Source organism: Brachypodium distachyon, chromosome 2, assembly GCF_000005505.3.
Source record: "Brachypodium distachyon strain Bd21 chromosome 2, Brachypodium_distachyon_v3.0, whole genome shotgun sequence".
NCBI lineage: Eukaryota > Viridiplantae > Streptophyta > Magnoliopsida > Poales > Poaceae > Brachypodium > Brachypodium distachyon.
The window spans coordinates 45,825,202-45,845,745 of record NC_016132.3 but is presented as its reverse complement, the minus strand read 5'-3'; the positions used below and the strand labels follow the sequence as shown (position 1 = coordinate 45,845,745).

The following is a 20,544-nucleotide window of genomic DNA, read 5'->3' as shown; positions in this document are numbered from 1 at the left end:
TCAGGTCAAGCATGTTGACTGAACAAGAAAACAAAACTGCTATAGCCCAACATAGAATAAAGAAAAATAGGTCTATAAGGCAAAGGCGCAAAGCCCACTGCGCGCTAATCTTCTGCTCCCTCGGTCCAACAACAGGGAACATATTAGGTTTCGGTTGACCAACCTTTTGATTACAAATTATTTCATTAATATGTGACTAATGTGATCAAAATCATAATCATAAAAAAATACCATTGAATACGAATATAATGGATATTAACTTATGTCCTATAATTATATATTATTAGAGTAATTTGTATCAAACCATAAATCAAAGAAAAGTTAATACGGCTCCTATTGATATGGACGGAGAAACAGGTCGACTGACGAACGGCTAGATAGGAGTGCCACGGAGGCTATAGCTTGAGAGTTATATATCCTCTTGCCCCTTCACCTTTCGACGACGTTGAGTTCGCCTTCTTCCGTACGGATTCCAACCCTCGTCTTGACCCTTGTCATCTCCGGGCGAAGAAGCACCAGCCGCCGAGACTCGAGGGAAAGATCCAATCCCAATGGCCACCGAGACGTACGTAACCCCAGTGGCCTTCGAGGGGTACGTGATCACGGCCACCGTCACGTCCTCCGGCAAGGCCGTGGAGGACTGGATCCAGGAGATCTACTCCAGTTACCACCGACTCCTCCACAAACTCATCGTCGGGCTCGACGTCGAGTGGCGCCCTAGCTACAGCAGGGTGCAGAACCGCGTCGCGCTCCTGCAGCTCTGCGTCGGCCGCCACTGCCTCATCTTCCAGCTCCTCCACGCCGACTACATCCCCGAGGCCCTGGAAGAGTTCCTCGACGACCCCGACTTCCGCTTCGTCGACGTCGGCGTCCAGGACGACGCCGACCGCCTGAGCCAAGACCACGACGTCGACGTGGCCAACACGGAGGACCTGCGCCAGCTCGCGGCGGACGGGTTTCACATGCCTGCGCTCCGCCAGTCCGTCATGGGAGCGAACCTTCAGAAGCCGCATAGGGTGAGGATGGGCCCGTGGGACGCCTCCTGTCTCTCGCAGGAGCAGATCGAGTACGCCTGCATCGACGCATTCGTCTCCTTCGAGATCGGCCGGAAGCTGCTCACCGGCGACTATCCTTGAATGGGTTAAACTCTACTCCTTCCGTTTCATAAAGATTGGCATGAATTTAAACTGGATCTAGTTCAAAACCACGCATTTTATGGACGGAGGGAGTAGCTATTTAGATCTCGGTCTCGTAAAACATTTGGCAAGTCTATTTAGGAGCTTAACTGTGATGGAAGAATCAGATATTCGTGCTGATGATTGATTAGAAGTTTAGAACTAGTTTATCAGATATTGGCTACAACTCGGTGACGGTTAAGCCTTTTCTGCCGACTGAGACTTTGTTTTCTGCAATACTCTGCACAATTATGCTTTTTTAGTGGACTATCAAATACGGAGTATCTTGTTTATCTGCGTAATGTCGGTCATGCTTTCAGTTATCATGGACTGTATGTTCCAAATTCCCATTAGCTCGTTTGCTATTACCATACTCCCTCGGCCCCTAATATGAGTCACCCATGCATCCCTGCATCGTCAATTTAATTAACTAAATATAAATTAAATAATTATATCATTAGAAAGTTCTTTCGATAACGAATCTAATGTGTATTTTTTTGTTAAAAACATACATATTTAATTAATCAAATTGAGAATCTGGGTATGCGTGCGTGCCTCATGTTATAGGACGGAGGGAGTACTACTGAAGTTTGCCAGTTCAGTAAACTGTAAACCCATTTGCGTACCTAGAATTTCTGAAGTTTTTCGTTCCTTCATCTGATACCCTGTAACGAACATTGTGGTTGGTCTGCAATACATTGTCCGAAATTACGTTGTTCACATCTATAACACACTAGCATGATGATTCCTTTAATACATTGTAAGACATATGGTTTCCTTTAATGAAGCCGGAGGGACAGCCCTCTGTTCGTCCAAAAAAAAGCATGATGATTCCTTTGTATTAAAACGCACTGTCAAGAAGGATCCTTAACTCAAGTTTTTATCTATGGAGGAAACTTTGCCATACCATCTGATTAGATACCCGTTAAATAAGACATCATTACATATAGGGTTCTTCGATCCCATCATTCATTATCCATTATTGAGCACAACGGGCAATGGTGTATCCGTGTATGTTCCCACCGAGTATATATTTTCTGTTGATCACATCATTCATTATGTTAGATTCTTCTTTGTTAAAGTTTTTAGAGCATCTCTACTCGTCCCCCCCCCCCCCCATATGGGTACTAAATTTCTATCTCGGCTAAAATTCATCGAATTTCCAAAATACTTTAAATTCGACGACATTTCATTAAGCCCGGCGACATATCATTGAAATTTGTGAATATTTACAAAATTTTAAAAAACTAAAATTAAAACCCTAGTCGTCGAGGCCATTGATCAGGAGCCGGCGCTGCTGCTGTTGTTGTTGAAGTTGAAGTCGTCGCGGAGGACGATGACGCCAGGCTCTAACTTCACCTTCGTCGCCGCCTCCTCCTTCGCCACCTCCTCGTCGAGCTAGGCCTGGATGTCGGCCTCGCTGGAGGGGGAGCCGAGGTGGCGGTGCTGCTCCGCCTCCTCCTGGCTGGCGCGCTGAGCGGCGCGAAAACTCGGGAACTCCTCCGGGTCGTCCTCGTGCCGATACTCGAGCGCTAGGCACTCGTACTCGGCCTCCGATTTAGGAGGGACTAGATGGAGGAGGCCGCGCGGTGGCGACGCGGCCCGCCACGCCCAGGAGGAGGAGAGCCAGAGCGCCGGGGTGCGTGCCACCGAGGAGGAGGAGGATGAAGAGCCATCACCCAGGTAGCGGGGGCGACCAGCCAGCGCTGGAGGAGGCACCCCGGCGTCGAGGCGTCGCTCGTTGCCGGCGGCGATGTGCGCCATCACCGCATCGAGGGACCGGCCCGTCTGCTGCCAGAAGGCCCACCGGCCCTCGATGTTGATCCGCACCATCGGGTGCGGAAGATCGTGGATGCGACGCCGCTGCTCCGCCTCAAAGAACGGCGTCCCGGTGTTGCGGGTGTGGCGGCTCCACTCCGGAGTCGCATGCTGCGCCTTCGTCAGCACGCTGTAGTAGTGGGCGGCGATGGCTTCGCGGCGGCACGCTCCCTACGGTGGCAGCGCCATGAGTCTACCGCCCAGGCTAAGCACCTATCCGTGGGGCAGGCAACAGTCCGGCGGCGTAGGGTAGCCAGCCGGCGCCAAGGCCTCGGCCTCATCGACGCGCAGCCACCGTCGGTTCGCTCATGGGTTTCTGTCGGCCATGATTTTCAAAGAGGAGGGCGAAGGCGGCGAGAAAAATGGCGAGGAGAAAAATGGCGTCGGCATAGTTGTCCGGTTCTAAGAGAAGGATATGTGCGGTGGGTGCTGAGGCACCCCACTGTCCCCACCATCAAGGACGAGTCAAACTGACAGCTTGATTTGTTCGCTCTGATCTCCTGCCAGACTGGTAGTGAGTAGTGATAATGCAGAAGCACAACCCAAAGTTTCCCAGCGCTATCTTTCATAAACCTTCTCTGGTTTCCCTGAAACTTACGATGAATCTTGCAGAAACCCTCCTAGTTCCATATAAACTAGACGATTAAACACGCCTTGCCGCGTCGCCTGGCATAGATGTGATGTTGGATGAAGGGTTTAGGTTTGATGGGCCGTTTCAGCGGCCTTATGTTTTTTATCGGACAAAGGTTAGTCTGATGCGTCATTTCATATCTTATCCTTGAGCTTCCATTGATCAAGTCTAATTAGGCAACATTAGAGATTATATGGACTTGGATGAGACCATTTGGCCATTGGTATACCCATAATATACCTTCTACGACGTCACATTAAACTACAATTGCAAGAAGAAAAAACATGACATTTTTTTGTTGAAAGTGAAATGTTTGGACCTAATTTGACGCACTAGGGTGATATGGGCACTTCGCTGTGCCGGTGGCTGCTTGGCTTCTATTCTCACATTTGTTTAACTGGAATTTGTAGTTAAAAGTATTGTGAATGAAAATGAGAATGAATCTATGTGTTCTATTCCATTGATTGATGATGATATTTATACTGGGTGAAGAGGCACCAATACATGCATTGGTGTCCCAAACTTTTGCCTTCGCGTTCCAAATTTTGGAAAATTTGGGACACGAACAGTTACATAACCAACTGCCTAATTATTCATTAACTAACTAATGATTAATCTAATTGATCATAAATAATTATTCTCAACACTCCCCCTTGATCAATTTGCTTCGTTGATTTGTATATTCTCGAATCATCATGGAATCTTGTAATCTCCTCCAAAAACCCTGTGGGAAAAATATTGAGGAAATAATAATAATATTGATATGTTATGAAAACTGCCTTTAAAAACCCAATGGGAAAATTAAGGAGAAAATGGTATAACATATTTTGGATATTGCCTCTTGATAATTCATATTGAATTATGTGGACAATAAATATGTCTTGTATATTATCTATAAAAACCGCAGTGGGGAAAATAGAAAATATGACATACAACCTTATGTTAATATTGTCTCATTAAAAACCTTTTATAAGAAACTAGTGAGTAAAACTCATAATAGGAAAAGAGTGCAATATGATGTTGTGAACAGGTTAAACTCAGGTGAACACTCCCCCTGATGGTTGCAAATTTTTAAGTTGTCGCATACCAATCCCATATACACATTTCTGAAATGTAGAGTTGGGTAAGGACTTAGTAAACAAATCTGCGAGATTATCACATGATTTGGTTTGCAAGTTATTTATCTCCCCATTTTGTTGTAATTCATGAGGATAGAATAGTTTAGGTGCAATATGTTTAGTTATATTGCTTTTTATATAACCTGATTGCATCTGAGTAACACAAGCTGAATTATCCTCATAGATAATCGTTGGTGATTCAATTGAACCAATACCACATGATTGTTGTATGTGGTTAATCATTCTTCGTAGCCATACACTTTCACGAGATGCTTCGTATAAGGCTATTATTTCCGAATGATTTGTGGATGTAGCCACTAGGGTCTGTTTAGAAGATTTTCATGATGTGGCTGTCCCACCGTGCAGGAAGACAAAACCGGTCTGGGATCTGGCATTGTGGGTATCAGATAAATAGCCAGCATCAGTGTATCCGATTAATTCAGAATCTTGGTTTTCCTTTTGAAAATATAGACCTAGATCTCTAGTGCCTTGTAGGTAGCGAAAAGCTTGCTTCACTCCTACCCAATGGCGTTTTGTTGGAGCTGCGCTGTGTCTAGCTAGTAAATTTACTGCAAAAGCAATATCCGGTCGGGTGCAATTTGCTAAGTACATTAATGCTCCAATGGCACTAAGATATGGGAATTCAGATCCCAAAATTTCCTCTCCATCACCTTTTGGTCTGAATGGATCTTTCTCTACGTCTAGAGATCGAACTATCATAAGTGTTTTGCATGGATAGGATTTGTCCATGTTAAATTTCTCCAAAATTTTCTAAATATATGTAGCTTGGTGAACCAATATTCCTGAAGGAAAGTGCTCAAGTTGCAAACCTAAGCAGAACTTGGTTTTACCCAAATCTTTCATTTCAAATTCCGTCATTAGATGATTACGAGCCTCATTTATATCCTGTTTGTTGCCAATGATGTTTAAATCATCAACATATACAGAGATAATACAAAAATCCTGTTTTGGATTTCTTGATAAATACATATGGACAGTCATCATTGTTAGAGTAACCCCTTTTAATGAGAAACTCACTTAGTCGGTTGTACCACATTCTACCCGACTGTTTTAGACCATATAAAGATTTATTCAACTTTACACAGTACATGTTGTGTCTTGCGTTAGTATTCGGAATTTGGATTCCACCAGGAACCTTCATGTAAATATCCGAATCTAATGACCCATAAAGATATGCAGTCACGACGTCCATCAACTGCATAAATAGACGATTTTGAACAGACAATGAGATTAAATATCGGAAAGTAATTCCACTCATAACCGGAGAATATGTTTCATTGAAATCAATGGCGGGTCTCTGCGTGAACCCTTGTGCTACTATTCTCACTTTGTATCTCACCACCTCATTGTTTTCGTTCCTTTTCTGGACAAAAACCCATTTGAATCCCACTGGGAAAACATTTGGAGGTGTATGTATTACTTCTGTAAATACTTTTCTTTTATTGAGCGAGGCCATTTCTGCTTGAATTGCATCCTTCCATTTAGGCCAGTCGGAGCGTTTTTCACACTCAGCTATGGTTTTTGGATCATGATCATTTAGAAGGTTGTCTGCAATCTTAGTTGAGAAATATGTGTCGATGATTTTAGTCTTTCTATTATATGTTTCTCCAGTATCTAAAAAATTTATGGAAATTTCTTTTACCTTTGGTGACTGTTCGCGATTTCCCGTTGCGGTTAAGTCTAGGTTTTCGATGTCCCAGCATCAGTAATTGAGTGCACTATTGAGCTGGGTTGTGGATGTTGGTTATCCATAGGGTGTATATTACCCAATTGATCTCGGTCAATCAAATGTTGACTCACATTTGTTGTTGTTGTTGAAGGAGGTTTAGAAGGTTTATTCTTCTGTTTTCTTTGCCGCGGCTCCTTAGTTTGTTCCTTTTGTTGTTTGCTGGAAGTTAGATCATTTTTAGTTGTCGTACTTCTCCCCCTCTTCCTTTGAACGGTAGCTGCAGGAGGTTGAGTGGTTTTTATAGGTACCTCCACTCTTTCTGGTACGTTCTGTGCAGGATTATAGGATTTAGTTACACCTTCGTAATCAACAAATGCGTCTGGTAAATTGTTTGCAATATGTTGCAAATTTATAATTTTCTGAACTTGTTGTTCAGTTTCTTGAGTACGTGGATCAGAGGTGGAAATGCCTTGGACATTCCAATTGATTTCCTGGCATTCTTGTTTTTGGTACTTTAAATCTTCCCCAAATGTCGGGAAATGGTCCTCATTAAAAATACAATCAGCGTACCGGGCAGTGAATAGATCCCCTGTGAGAGGTTCTAGGTACTTGCTAATTGACGGTGATTTGTACCACACATAGATCCCCAATGTTCTATGTGGTCCCGTTGATGTACGTTGTGGTGGTGAGATCGGTACGTATGTAGCGCAACCGAATTTTCGCAGATGGAAAATACTTGGTGGATTTCCATGTACTAACTGAAGGGGAGAAGTAGTGTGATATGCAGTCGGTCGCAATTGAATTAAATCAGCGGCATGTATAACCGCATGACCCCAACAAGTTGTTGGTAGATTACAATTCTGTAATAAAGGTCTTGCAATCCACTTAATTCTCTTAATAAAAGATTCAGCCAAACCATTTTGTGTGTGGACGTATGGGACTGAGTGCTGAACTTCGATTCCTAATGCCATACAATAATCATTGAAAGCGCGTGAGGAGAATTTAGCGGCACTGTCCATTCGAATTGTTTTAATTCGATGCTCTGGATAATGAACTTTTAATTTAATTATTTGGCTCATTATCTTTGCGAATGCATGGTTACGTGTGGAAAGTAGACACACATTAGACCATCTTGTAGATGCGTCGATTAATACCATGAAATACCTAAATGGTCCAGACAATGGTTGAATAGGACCACAAATATCTCCTTGAATTCGTTCAAGGAACTGTAGTGGTTCCGCTTGTATTTTAAGATAAGAAGGTCTTAAAATGAGATTGCCTTGTGCACATGCTGTGCATACAAAATCTTGAGATTCTAGGAATTTTGCTTTATTGAGATTTATGACCAACAGAATTATTAATAATTTTTCGTATCATCCCGATACCGGGGTGACCAAGGCGATCATGCCAAGTCTGGAATGTATTGACATTCTGAAAAATTATTTTATACGCAACATGGGCTACAGGCTTTATGTATGTATAGTACAATCCGGACGATAAGGAAGGAATTTTTTCAAGAATTTGTTTGCCATATCCGTTAGTTTTTGTAAATAGGAGAAATTCCTCATTGTTGTCATCGTGGGTTTCTATATGAATCCCATTTTGACGGATATCCCTATAACTTATTAGAGTACGAGTTGAATCAGGATACAATAAAGCGTCTTCGATTATTAGTTGTGTACCCATAGGAAGTGTGATGATGGCTCGTCCAGAACCAACAATTAACGTACCACGTCCAGCGATTATCAAAATATTCCCTTGCGTTTTACTAAGGGTTTGAAAATATTTTGTTTCCCTAAGTATAGTGTTTGTGGTGGCGCTACCCACAAAGCAAAGTTCTTCATCCATTTTGGATTGACTCCCGTAGGAAACTATATATGGAAAAAGGAAAAAATTTAATATCATTCTTAATAGATATATAGAATACATACAAATTTATTTATTTATTAAATTGATAATACAATCGTAATTTACAATACATATGTCAAATATGTTGGTATCAACGTGCTGATACAGTAATGTAATATTACAATATAGATGACAACGATCATTATAATTTATTTACAACAATACGTATGAACGTAAATATAGATAATATCTATTTCGGAGATAGGTGAATTATTCTAGGTCTCCAAACACATCATTTGAAGTGAATTCAATGATCATGTTCTTCGTGCTCATTGGATCCCTGGACGATCGGATTTTCGGGTTGTTGCTTGGTTCTTCTTTGACATCATGCGAACAACCGGCTTCCTTGGATTTGTCGGATTGGAAATTGAAGTGTGATTCAAATCTTGGTCCTTGATGAGCAGGTCGCTTGCGTCCTACGGATTGTAGGTACAGATCTACCAAATGTCGAGGAGTACGACATTTCTTTGTAATGTGCTTGTAGCACCCACATTTTTTATAAACTTTAGATTTGTCGTATTGTGGTTTGAAATTGCCTTTCCCCTTATCTTGTACATGTGGCTTGTTTTTCTTGTTGTTGCCCTTTTGCTTGCGTTTGAAGTTGTTTGGTCGATTATTCGATCCATTGAACTTGTTGTTCTTCTGAAAATTAGCATGTACTTCAGGTAAAGGAGTAGCGCCTACCGGACGCTGATGATGATTTCTCATTAGAAGTTCATCATGCTTTTCGGCCTGAAGTAAAACATGGATAAGATCAGAATATCTATTAAATTGGCGTGCACGATATTGGTGCTGAAGGATCCTATCGGCAAGAAGCATAGTAGATAAGGTCTTTTCGATCTTTTCCGCTTCAGAAGGTTCCTTATCGCAAAATTGCATCTTTGAACAAATTTTATGAACGGCATGATTGAACTCTCCTATAGATTTAAAATCTTGTAGGCGTAGTTGAGTCCATTCATGTGTGACTTCAGGCAAAATTACGGCCTTCTGCTGTTCATATCTAGTTTGAAGGGCAAGCCATAGTGTGTATGGATTTTCTTCCATGAGATATTCTAATTTGAGATCAACATGGATGTGGTTCCTTATAATGTATAAGGCATTATATTTGTGTAGATCTGTGATGAGCTCTTGTCCCTCTATAGGAGTTGTATGGCCGTTGAAAGTCCGCGTGACGCAAGGCTCACTTTTACGTCCATTGCCCAAGTTGGATAGTTTCAACCGTCGAGGGCGAGTTCGTCAAACTCTTTCCCGGTCATTTTGTCCTACATGGGATTGAAAAACCATTGATTTTGTCAATTACTAGTAGGTAAAGCCAAAATATTGTGGTCATTGTTGTAAGTAAATTGCAATAAAATGCATGAAATTTAATCAATGTTAAATTCATATAGTGTAGACCTCAAATAACACTTTGAAGATAATCACCGATTTATTGGTGTAGATCTCTCAGCTCTACGCGAAATAATTCGCTGCTTTCAATAAGGTGTATGCTCCCACAAAACATTCAACGCCATATATCGTTTTACCATTATTAAAAGACTGTAGCACCTTGTGTTATTTAATATTGGAAGAGCACGTTGAAGGTAGTCATTGTGCGTATTTGCACAATGTAGACCTCTCAGCACTATGCGAAATAATTCGCTACTTTCAATAAGGTGTATGTTCCCACAGAACATTCAACGTAATATATCGTTTTACCGTTATTGAAAGTCTATAGTACCTTGTGATTCGCATATATTAAATTGAGATAGTCACATGGTGATAATTTTTGCTTATCACGAATGGAGATTTTTCTTGAATCAAGTCAAATTTTTTGGCATTTTTGGTGCCTTTCGGGACTTAATTGTTGAATCAAAACTCACAAAATGCAAGAAATAAAGATCTCAATTGCAAAGTGTAAATATCACATGTAATAGGGGATGTATATTATACAAACACATTGAACACGACAATATTTACATTGACATTTACATAGAAATATGTCTTTAGTAGGAATATATCCTAAAAAACACTGCTATCTAACTAAATATAAGTGCGGGGACCTACAAGTATGTAAAAATATTACTGTTAAATAGATACATAGACCAAATCGCAAATACCCGAAACTTCTGGACTTTTCTGCAAAATGGCCGAAACAGTGGGGGGGGGGGGCGCGGACGGTTCCAAGGAAGAAGGAGTGTGGGCGGGCGGTTAGGGTTTCCCCCGTCCCGCCGCCGCCGCCGCAAGGCCGCTGTCATCGTCGGCGCGCATGCCAGTGGCTAGAGAGAAGGGGGCTCCCCCTCGTTGAGAGAGGAGAAGCCCAAGGCGCGCGGGGACCACCCGCCGGTGGCCGGGCCGGCGCGGTTCGCCGCCATGGCGGCCACGAACTTCCGAAGGAGGCGCCGGGCCTCCAGGTGGACATCTTCGATCCCATCTCCGAAGTCTTCGTCTTCAATGGCCGGGGGCGGAGTAGGCGACGGGCGAGGGGGCGCCGTGCCGTCCCTCGTCGGGCACGGCCCGAAGCCGTGCACCGGGCAGTAGAGTGGCGGCGGTGGCGGCGCAAGGGCGACGATGAAATCGTCGTCTTCCCCAAGCATTGGCGGCGCCGGACCCGAGAGCATCACGCCATTGTTGGGGAGTAATCCGGGGAGGCCGGCGGCGCTGGTTCGGTGAGAGAGCAGTCGGTGGAGCGGAGGCCGGCGGTGGCGTGGGGGCCGGTGCGGTTAGGGCCGGCGGTGCGCGATCCGGCGCGACGTCCAGGGGCACGCCGGCCAAGGGCGTGACGCGCGGGCGGCGCACACGGGCACGCGGGGGCGGCGCGGGCGGCGAGGCGCCCACTGACAGGGCGGGACCCACCATCGGCGCAGGGCCCACCGGCGGCGTGAGGCCAAATGGCGGCAAGGGGCCCACCGACGACTGCTTCCTTGATGGCCAGGGAACTCAAGAACGGTAAGGAAAACTAGGGGTAGATCTTGGATTGCCATGATTCTAACATTTGTGTTTGTAGAACAAACGTGGCTGATAACGTACTGTGAATGAAAATGAGAACGAATCTCTGTGTTCTATTCCATTGATTGATGATGATATTTATACAAAGTGAAGAGGCATCAATACATGCATTGGTGTTTCAAACTTTTGCCTTCGCATCTCAAAATTTGGGACACGAACAGTTACATAACCAACTGCCTAATTATTCATTAACTAACTAATAATTAATCTAATTGATCATAAATAATTATTCTCAACAAGAAGAAGGCCTGGCCGGACAGTTTCGTATAGGAATAGTGAGTTGCCCTGATCGATAGTCTGGATACATTGCATTCTTATACACTCTGTGAAAATTAATATTATACAAACAACATACATATGAGATATATCATAGTTAGGAGAGTTAGGAGCATCCGTATAGTTTTATCTGCACAATCCCTGCAAAAGAAGTTTAAACTGATAATGAAGAAAAACAGATGCAAATACATGCACAAACCACCATCAGTTATTCAGTGTGTACTGAAAAAACTGAAACTTTGTTCACTTTCTAATAACACGCAAAATATTCTGCTGTCCCAAAAACTGAACTTCCGCTCATCCCATACTGCCTATATTGCCAAAGCCAACATAACAACTTCTTCGGCACACAACACAAAGCTGCAAGAAAACAATGTACATAATGACTACAAACATATAAAAGTCGAGGCATCTTAATAGGTCAACACCATGACAAACAACAACAAAGGGGTATGCAATTTCACTAACAAAGTTAGACCTCTGCCTAAATCAATAACAAATAGGGAAGGTAAGCCAAAAAGAACCAACAAATATGATGTGACATGAGAAACCAATGATGATACCGTGCAACATTAAAACAAATGCTAAAAGAACAATCATTACTAACTGAGCAAGGAGCAACCCTCTTCATCTTGATTTGCATGAATAGCATAAACCATGTTCAAGTATTGTAGCCCACAAGAACTGCCTTTATATAAGATAAGAAGTGTTACACATTAGGGTTGAAAAATAAATAAATAAAAGGAGACATCTGCAGCCTGTACTCACATCATACACCAAACACATCAAAACTGTTTTGAAAGAATAAACCACCCAAAATAAAAGTCATATACATGAAAAGATAGCCAGTGTGCCAACTTGGCTAGCTACCACAATGTTAGATGATCCAGCCACTTTTGACGACAACTGTGATTCCAAGTTTTCTCAAGAAGTAAACCTTAGGAATGTTCAAGCAAAGCACTGGACATTGTTAATCTGTGCAAAAATTGTTATCAGCAAGCATAGCTTTAGTGCTTGCATGTGTTACAGATAACCATGTATTGGAAAAAAAAATCTTAGCTAGAGTAACAGCAAGAAGTACATCAGAGCAGTCCAACCATCTCTTCCTGTTGTCTTGAAGAACTTTATAGTATAATGTCAGAAAGAGCAAGACATATCAAGATTAGCTTATTTGGAAGCTCTTAGGACTGGTTCAGCTTCAACCACGAGTCCATACATCTAAGCCAAGGTAAAATCAGTAACTTAATTTGGCAAATAACTCAATAGGTTCTCCTATGATCCTACTACTGGGAAAGCCTCCATATAAGCTGAATTTCGCATGGCTTCTCAAACTTTTATTATAAAACAATTGGCCTATCGGGGAAGCTCATCTAATCGACAGTGACCACCACTCGTGGCTCGAGGACACTGTTGAGTCGAAGCGCCGCGACATTAACTTCCTCTGTCCCCAGACGGTCTCTTCCCCGCCCCAAGGTCAGCTAGGTCAACGTGAACACCCCATTCAACATTGCACATAATTTCACAATTTGACACTCCTTTCTACTTGATTACTTGATCCTGAATTAGAATTTTGATTCCACTTAGCCTCAATTTATCATAAAGAAAACATCCTAATGCATTCTCAAATGTGCAAGCAATCACCAAGTAGAACTGTTCGAAGAGATTTTGTAATAGCCATTGCTCACTGCACATTTGGATTAAGCCATGGTTGCAGCAAGGTCATTAAGTGTGCCTTTAAGATATGGATTCTAACCACAAACAAAAATTGGCCTTTTCTAATGCAAAACACAAAATTGGTCGTTGCTTTAGCATGCCCATTAAGCAAGAGTACTTCAGAAAGGACCACCTTGTGATTGCAGAACATTAGGTCAAAGAATCAAACATATGCAGCCTGTCTGACCCACTGTATCTCGAATTTATACCATCAAATCCACATGGTGAAGCGTTCCAATTGCAGCTTAAGGATAGATCTTTCGATCCTCATAGCAAGAATGAAGTAGCAAGAAACTGATTGGAGTTTGAGCCTGGGCTTACCTCCCGCTCGTTGCACATGGGCAGCCCATGAGAACCATGGGAAGTCCTCCTGCCGGCCTCAACGTCCTCCTTGTCGCCTGAGGCACGGGCTTGATGCCCTTGGGCACGATTAAACTGCAGTGCCACTCGAGGCGGACACACATCCAGCAGGTGTAGGCGGCGGCAAAGAGCCCGTACGATGGCGTTGTGCCACCCCTGGATGTAGGCCGCGACCTTTACGGCTACTCGGCTAGCAGCAGCATGGACAGCTGGAGGAACACCCGGATGCAGACGTAGAAGCTCGCACACAGGGCCGTGTTCTTCCCGGGAGAAACTCTCCCCGCCACACCTGAGCGCGAAGGCCACGCCCGTGAGGAGCAAGGCCCATGTCATCTGGCGCGCGTTCTTCGTGCGCCCGGCCGTGCATCTGGCGACCCCGGCCCCAACTCCGGCTCGACCTCCAAAATCAACCAATTCTGCACGCCGCCTCCGCGGCCCACGCCTCGGCGGCTGCCGCCCGGACGACCCTGGTGCTGGTCAAGGCCACGATGGGGCTGGCCTTCGCCGTCGACCTGGCCGTGCGCGGGGAGCACGTCGCCCTGGCAGTCTTCGCCCAGCCGAGGTCCTTGCTGGTGTCGAAGACGGCGGGACAGACCTAGTAACGGCCCAGGGAGAGGTCGACGACGGGAAGAGAGACGGCCACCATGGTGGAGACCGGGGGGAGCTTATCGGCGGAGAGGACGAAGCTGTCCGGGAGCCGAAGCGTAGGATGGGGTCGAGTGGAGGGGGTGTTCTCCATGGGCGGAGCTCCGGCGCGTGGAGATGTTGGATCAGTCCGAGGCGTCTTGTGGGAAAGGGATCAGGCGCTTGCCACCGGCGAGCCGCGGGCTGGAGGAGACGGCGGCAGTGGAACAACCCTAGCCAGGGTTCTCGTGGAGGCAGCGGCTCGAGGGGACTACGGTCTAGTGCGGCCTAGCCGCCCGAGGGAAGGGAATCGGGGGTGACGGGGGGATGGGATCGGGCGGAACCGACGGTAGGAGAGGCATCACACGCGAACGGTAGCGATTAGAACACGCCAACGGCTGAGATCAAAACGCGTGGACACAAAAATAGGGCCTCAATTCTTCCCCCTTTCATGTGGGTAAACATTTAGGCTATGTTTGGACACAAAGTTTTTTTTAAACTGTGATATTCCAAAACCAAAGTATTATTTGTCCTGAGTACAAATACTGTAGTTTGTAAAATACCCAGTTTTTTTCAGTTTTGGCAAAACAACGAATGCGTTTGGCAGCTCTGTTTTAGCTAGTTCAGTTGGTGCATGGCAGCAAGCCGTTGGAAGGATTAGCTAGCCGTTAGTTTGATTTTAAATTGCAGATGAGATCATTTAACACAAGTGCACAACGCTGTTAACCTCCCCTGTCCAGCCAGCAGACTCCCATTCGTCCGGATTGCAGGAAGGAGGAGGCAGAGCTACACGTGGTTGGAAGCACGACGGCGAGCCAGTCGCCGGAGGAACAACACACGTGGATATTAAAAAAATTTAACCAAAGACGGCACCAAAGTGGTTGCAAAAATCAGGTGAATATTAAGAAGACTCTGATACTAACATCAGGAATACTACCTCAAATATATGGTTCATATATGAACTCATAATAATATTGAACGTGTAGAAGAAGATAGAAAACCGACATGCAGAAAGAAACTATGCTGGAGTGTAAAGAGATTTCTAATCCACCAAAAAATAACATGATCCAAATGTTGTTTCAGATCTCCTCACGACCAAGCACTTTCTTCAGTATCTCCATAAACACTTCATCATCCACTGTCATGAAGACTTTACGGTCTGTTCTATGCTCTGTCAAGGACTCTATGATCTTTAGACGATCACATGGTGAAAGTTTTTCTACGGTCTTCACTTTAGCGATGCATTTGGCAATGCAATAAGGATCATTGTCAGGATCACTTTGTTGCATCTGTGCCATTTTGACGTCTCTGTAGCTCTAAATTTGTTTGGACTTCACATCCACATACGTCTGGAGTTCTTCCTTTCTAAAAGCCACTAGATTGTCAATCGCTGATTCCTTGCTTTTCTTAGGCCTGCGTTCTTCACTGCCTTTTGAAGGCTGATACCTCTTTGGTGGTTGGTCAGGAATTGTGTGGTTCTCTTCAGTGTCAAACTGACTACTAGGATTTTCCACACCTTGAGAATGAGCAGCAGAAGGAAACTCAACGTCATCACCATATAAGCCTCTGTCCCAATCATATTGGTGACCATCCAAGCCTAGACCAGGTATTGTTGGAGTAGGCGAATTAAGTCCAGCAGCCCGTAGAACTAATTATGTGTAGGTTTCTTCAGGTACAAAAGCAGGCAAGCTGTCCTTCTCTTCGAACATATCTGTTGTCCTTTACAACGCTTCCCCTCCGCTGTTTTACCTGAGTAGAGAGGAATAAATTGTAAATCACAGGCAAAGAGATCATAAGATAAATTCATTACTCATGAAAATAACGTACCGTCATAAATTCCATGCAAATCATCGTAGTGAGGGAATGCTTTGTACCTCCACTTCCTTTGTTCTTTACTCAACTCATCCCATTTTTCATCAATGGATTCTGGCACTTTTTGCACAGGATCCCATCCAAAGCCACTCTTGTTCAAAATAGACTTGACAATATTGTAATCTTTCTTTAACCGTTGCTCCCTATGTTTTATTTGAACAATGGTAAAATCAGCTTTAGGGAACTGTGTATTCAAGCGACTTGACATGTGATTCCACGCTTCTTTCGTGAATCCATTCTGACCATAATATTTAGCAGTATCCGCATACTCTTTCATCATATAAACAAGGAATTCTAATTGACTGCATGTCCAATGTGCTCTGGGTTTCTTCTCTGCAATCGCGGAAAAAAAAGATATAAGTCTAACTTGCATTCACATGAACATGATACAATAATCTGAACATCATGAAGAAAATTTGCATATAGCATCTTTTTAACTTCCTAGTTTCGAAGATGGCATGATTTACATCCTCATCAATGAACAATCATCTATGAAGGGGAAACATAACACACATTATAGAGGAATCACATCTGCCGGAAATAGCATGAATTTATTTTCATTAATTTTATCTCATTTGGATGGTATACCAACAACAGCACCTTCTTATCAATGGAGTCTCTCCCATCCACCGCACACCGCCTGCAGGCCCGCCCGCTCCAGCCAGTCGCCCCCAGGCCGCACGCCGCCTCCCGCCAGTCGACCCCAGCGCCCGTCGACCCCAGCGCGCGCCGCATCCAGCCCGCCGACCCCAGTCGCGCGCCGCCTCCCGCCTGGTGCCCCCAGCCCGCGTGTCGCCTCCCTCCGCCTCCAATCCCAGCGGCCCGCCTCCAATGGTGAGAGATATACAGAGAGAAAGGTCAAAAGGAATTGTGCTAACCCTTTTTATCTCCTTGCGCCTGTTTCTCTTTCTCCATCTCTACCGAGGGAGGCAATAGCACGCGGCGGCGGCGGCGGCGCCTCGAGGAAGAGCAAAGTCGTGCAACGACTTGCGATCGACGCGGGAGTGCAGGAGGTTAGGGACGGCTTCTCCGAAAAAAATAAAGATGTCAGAGGGTCTTTATTTTATACAGAGATAATACTGCAGTTTTGAGGATACTGTGGTATTAATACTAGAGTTTTTAAAGATAACCAAACAGGTCACAGGTAATTCAAACTCTGGTAATTTTGGAAACTGTAGTAAAATACAGAGCTACCAAACGAGGCCTTACTGTGAATCTTTCACGGAGAAAGATCCCCAGAATGTGATGTAAATTAAGACTTGTTTCTTTCACCTCGAAAAGAAAAATTGAAAAAGTGCGTGCAGCACTGTACCTTTTTTGTTTTTGGAAAAACTCAAACGCTACGTTGAAGATGTTATTGGAGTTTCCTTTCAATTTTTTTTTCTAAAACAGTTTTGGTATTGAAAGGTTGCTTGTTTTCTAGTTACAGGCCAGTGGACGTGTTTGGAGACGTGAGAGTGATGATTAGTCTTCGATTTTAATCCAACGGGCATTATTTTCGAAAATCCAACGGGCATGATAGAAATAAGACGAAAAGAGACGCAATATCCTCTCGCGAATCGTCCCCTGCTTTGCCTTCTTCAGGTTCTCAAAAAAGAAAAAGGAAAGAGTTTCGGCTTCGTTGCCTTCAGCCTTCCAACCCTCGTTTGACCCTTGTCGTCTGCGGGCGCCGCCGAGACCCAAGGGATCGATCCCCTCCCAATGGCCACCGATACGTACGTCACCGACGTGACATTCGAAGAGAACGTGATCATCACCACCGTCACGTCCTCCGGCGTGGCCGTGGAGGGCTGGCTCCGTGAGATCCGCTCCTTCCTCGGAGACCTCGTCGTCGGGCTCGACGTCGAGTGGCGCCCCAGCCGCTGCAGCTCGCAGAACCCCGTCGCGCTCCTGCAGCTCTGCGTCGGGCACCGCTGCCTCATCTTCCAGCTCCTCCACGCCGACTTCGTCCCCCCGGCCCTGTCGGAGTTCCTCGCGGACCTCAACGTCCGCTTCGTCGGCGTCGGCGTGCAGGACGACGTCGAGCGCCTGAGCGATGACCACGAGCTCAACGTGGCCAACGCGAAGGACCTGCGCGAGCTCGCGGCGGACGGGTTTCACATGCCTGAGCTCCGCCAGGCCGGGCTGCAGGCCATCGCGCGGACCGTCATGGGAGCCAACCTTCAGAAGCCGCAGAGGGTGAGGATGGGCCCGTGGGACGCCTACTGCCTCTCCCACGAGCAGATCAAGTACGCCTGCATCGACGCATTCGTCTCCTTCGAGATCGGCCGGAAGCTGCTCACCGGCGACTATCCTCCAATGGGTTAATTCTCTAGCTATTTAGTTCTCGGTCTCGTAACATTTGGCAAGTCTATTTAGTAGTTTAACTGTGTTGGAAGAATCAGAAATTGGTGCTGATGATTGATTAGAACTAGTTTATCATATCTAGCTTCAGAGCAGGGGAAAAATTGTGGCTACGATTCGGCGAGCATTAAGCCTTTATGCCAATCGAGACTTAATTTTTCAGCACAACTGTGCGGTTTTAGTGGACTATCAGATATTTTGTTAATGTGCTTAATGTCAGTCATGCTTTCAGTTATCACCGATTGGATGTTGCAAATTTCCATTAGCTCGTTGCTATTATGATACTGAAGTTTGCAGTTCAGTTAACCCAGTTGTGTGCAATTTCAATATGAGTAGCATTTGACATTATAATTTGATATTTGGTACCACCTACACCACATTGTGCAATAACTAATTTTTCGTTTATTCATCTGATATCCTGTAATGAACTCTGTGGTTGGTCTGGAATACATTGTCAGATATTTGGTACCCACCTACACACTAGCAGGATGATTCCTTTGTACTCCGTATTACACTCCCTCGGTTTCATATTAATTGGCACGGATTTAGTACACAATAATATGTAACGGAGGGAGTAAAACCACAGAGTTTATAGTGATTGAGAAAACTTTGCCATACGACCTGATTAGGGTGATTAGATATCACAAAGTATAAGTGGCGAGCTTTTATTCTAGGAATGTTTGATCAGTCTATGTTCATTTGTACCATTGGCAAATTTTCATCTTAATTTTCTCTATTCATATCTGTGAAAACCATACTCCCGGTTGACCACATCATTCAATAATATCTGTTATTCTTCTGAGTTGAAGTTCTTAGTTATCCCTTATCACATTCATCTGACTGAGTGATAAACTGACCAAGAACATGACTATGCGCTGGCTTGCCCTAGTGTAGTACTCCCATCTCGAGAATCCAAACTCAAATGCCTAGCTGATAAGAATAGACTGATATGCATACTACTCTGGTAGAAAGTACTCAATGATGTCAAAACAATGACTACTCTACTACAGGGGGAGCGCTCCTTCCAACCCATCCCGGCTTCTCCCCTGCTCTGTCCTGATCCCCTTTCTGATATGATCAGTACCTTGCTGGAGCTACTTCTGCTGGTCTTTCGTTTTGCTCTAGCTTCGCTAGTTTGCTTCTTTCTTCTCTCAGAGTTGTGGTGGTTCTACTCCTACTTCTACTGTTGCTCAGAAAGTAACATTGGAGGACAAATTTGGACTGGAATAACAACTTGACCCGTCTTGCCCCCTCTTTTTTTCAAAGCCTGCTCCTCCGTCTCTCTAGCGCTGTTGTCCAGAGCTAGTCGCTGCTCCCACCCGGCTGCTGAACTTGGCCTGTGACCTGGGGTGAACAGTAGTGATTGACCCGGCGCTTGTCTGTGTTTCACAGCTGTCATTAGCTCTGTGTTGGTGTGTTGGGCAAGAAATCACAGTGGTTTCTTCTGGGGCTGACAGCAAGGGCAAGCGCTTGTGAGTTGTGACAAAGCTGCTTTGGCTGGGTGTGCGGGCAGAGGCGATGGTTGTCGTGTGCTGCGTGAGCTGCTCGCAGCCTTGCGCTATAGACCGGTCACTTTTGACTATAACTTTTGACCAGCAGCTTGGTTTGGGCTGCTGCTACTGTGTGCCTGTGACTTGTCTCCATGGAGAACTCGAGGTGGCACAGGAGAAGAGATGATGTTGCTTGGGTTCTGATATTTGTGTCTGGTGATCTGATCCTCATCCATTCAACTGATGCATGGTAGTTGTGCTTGTGGTGGTATATATGAATAAATTTTGCTGTGCCACCTTGCTGGATCATTTTGGTGGGAGAAAATAGCCAAAATACCACTAGTTAAAATCAAGAGTCCAAAATACCATTGAAAAAACTGAAGTTGCCAAAATAGCACTGCCGTTAAGGCTATCCATGCCAAATTACCATTGCCGTGAGATTTCACCGTTAGCCAAACTAGATATTCTTTGTCAATTCTTTATAATGACAAAATTGCCCTCATCACCTAGCCCGGACCGATCTTCCCAGCCCCATCCCTTT

At 44.7% G+C, this 20,544-nt stretch overlaps 2 protein-coding genes and 1 long non-coding RNA gene across 3 annotated transcripts; 2 read left to right on the top strand and 1 right to left on the bottom strand.

Moving 5' to 3' along the window:
* The first annotated feature begins 551 nt into the window (after positions 1-551).
* On the top strand, positions 552-1,136 carry LOC100845789 (Werner Syndrome-like exonuclease). Its single transcript, XM_003566911.1, has one exon. It carries the CDS (start codon positions 552-554, stop codon positions 1,134-1,136), a length of 585 nt encoding a protein of 194 aa, XP_003566959.1.
* Positions 1,137-11,402: 10,266 nt separating this feature from the next.
* Positions 11,403-14,616, bottom strand: LOC106866256. Its single transcript, XR_002963746.1, has 2 exons — positions 13,636-14,616; positions 11,403-13,158 (listed from the first exon to the last, which is right to left on the bottom strand). It is a non-coding gene; the product is annotated as an uncharacterized LOC106866256 (long non-coding RNA).
* A 3,122-nt stretch (positions 14,617-17,738) lies between these two features.
* LOC100845179 (Werner Syndrome-like exonuclease) lies at positions 17,739-18,795 on the top strand. Its single transcript, XM_003566909.4, has one exon. It carries the CDS (start codon positions 17,872-17,874, stop codon positions 18,475-18,477), a length of 606 nt encoding a protein of 201 aa, XP_003566957.1. The 5' UTR covers positions 17,739-17,871; the 3' UTR covers positions 18,478-18,795.
* Positions 18,796-20,544: the final 1,749 nt, after the last annotated feature.

Excerpts from the sequence above, each read along its gene's own strand:
- LOC100845179 (XM_003566909.4), top strand. The coding sequence starts at position 17,872 with ATGGCCACCGATACGTACGTCACCGACGTGACATTCGAAGAGAACGTG.
- LOC100845789 (XM_003566911.1), top strand. The coding sequence starts at position 552 with ATGGCCACCGAGACGTACGTAACCCCAGTGGCCTTCGAGGGGTACGTG.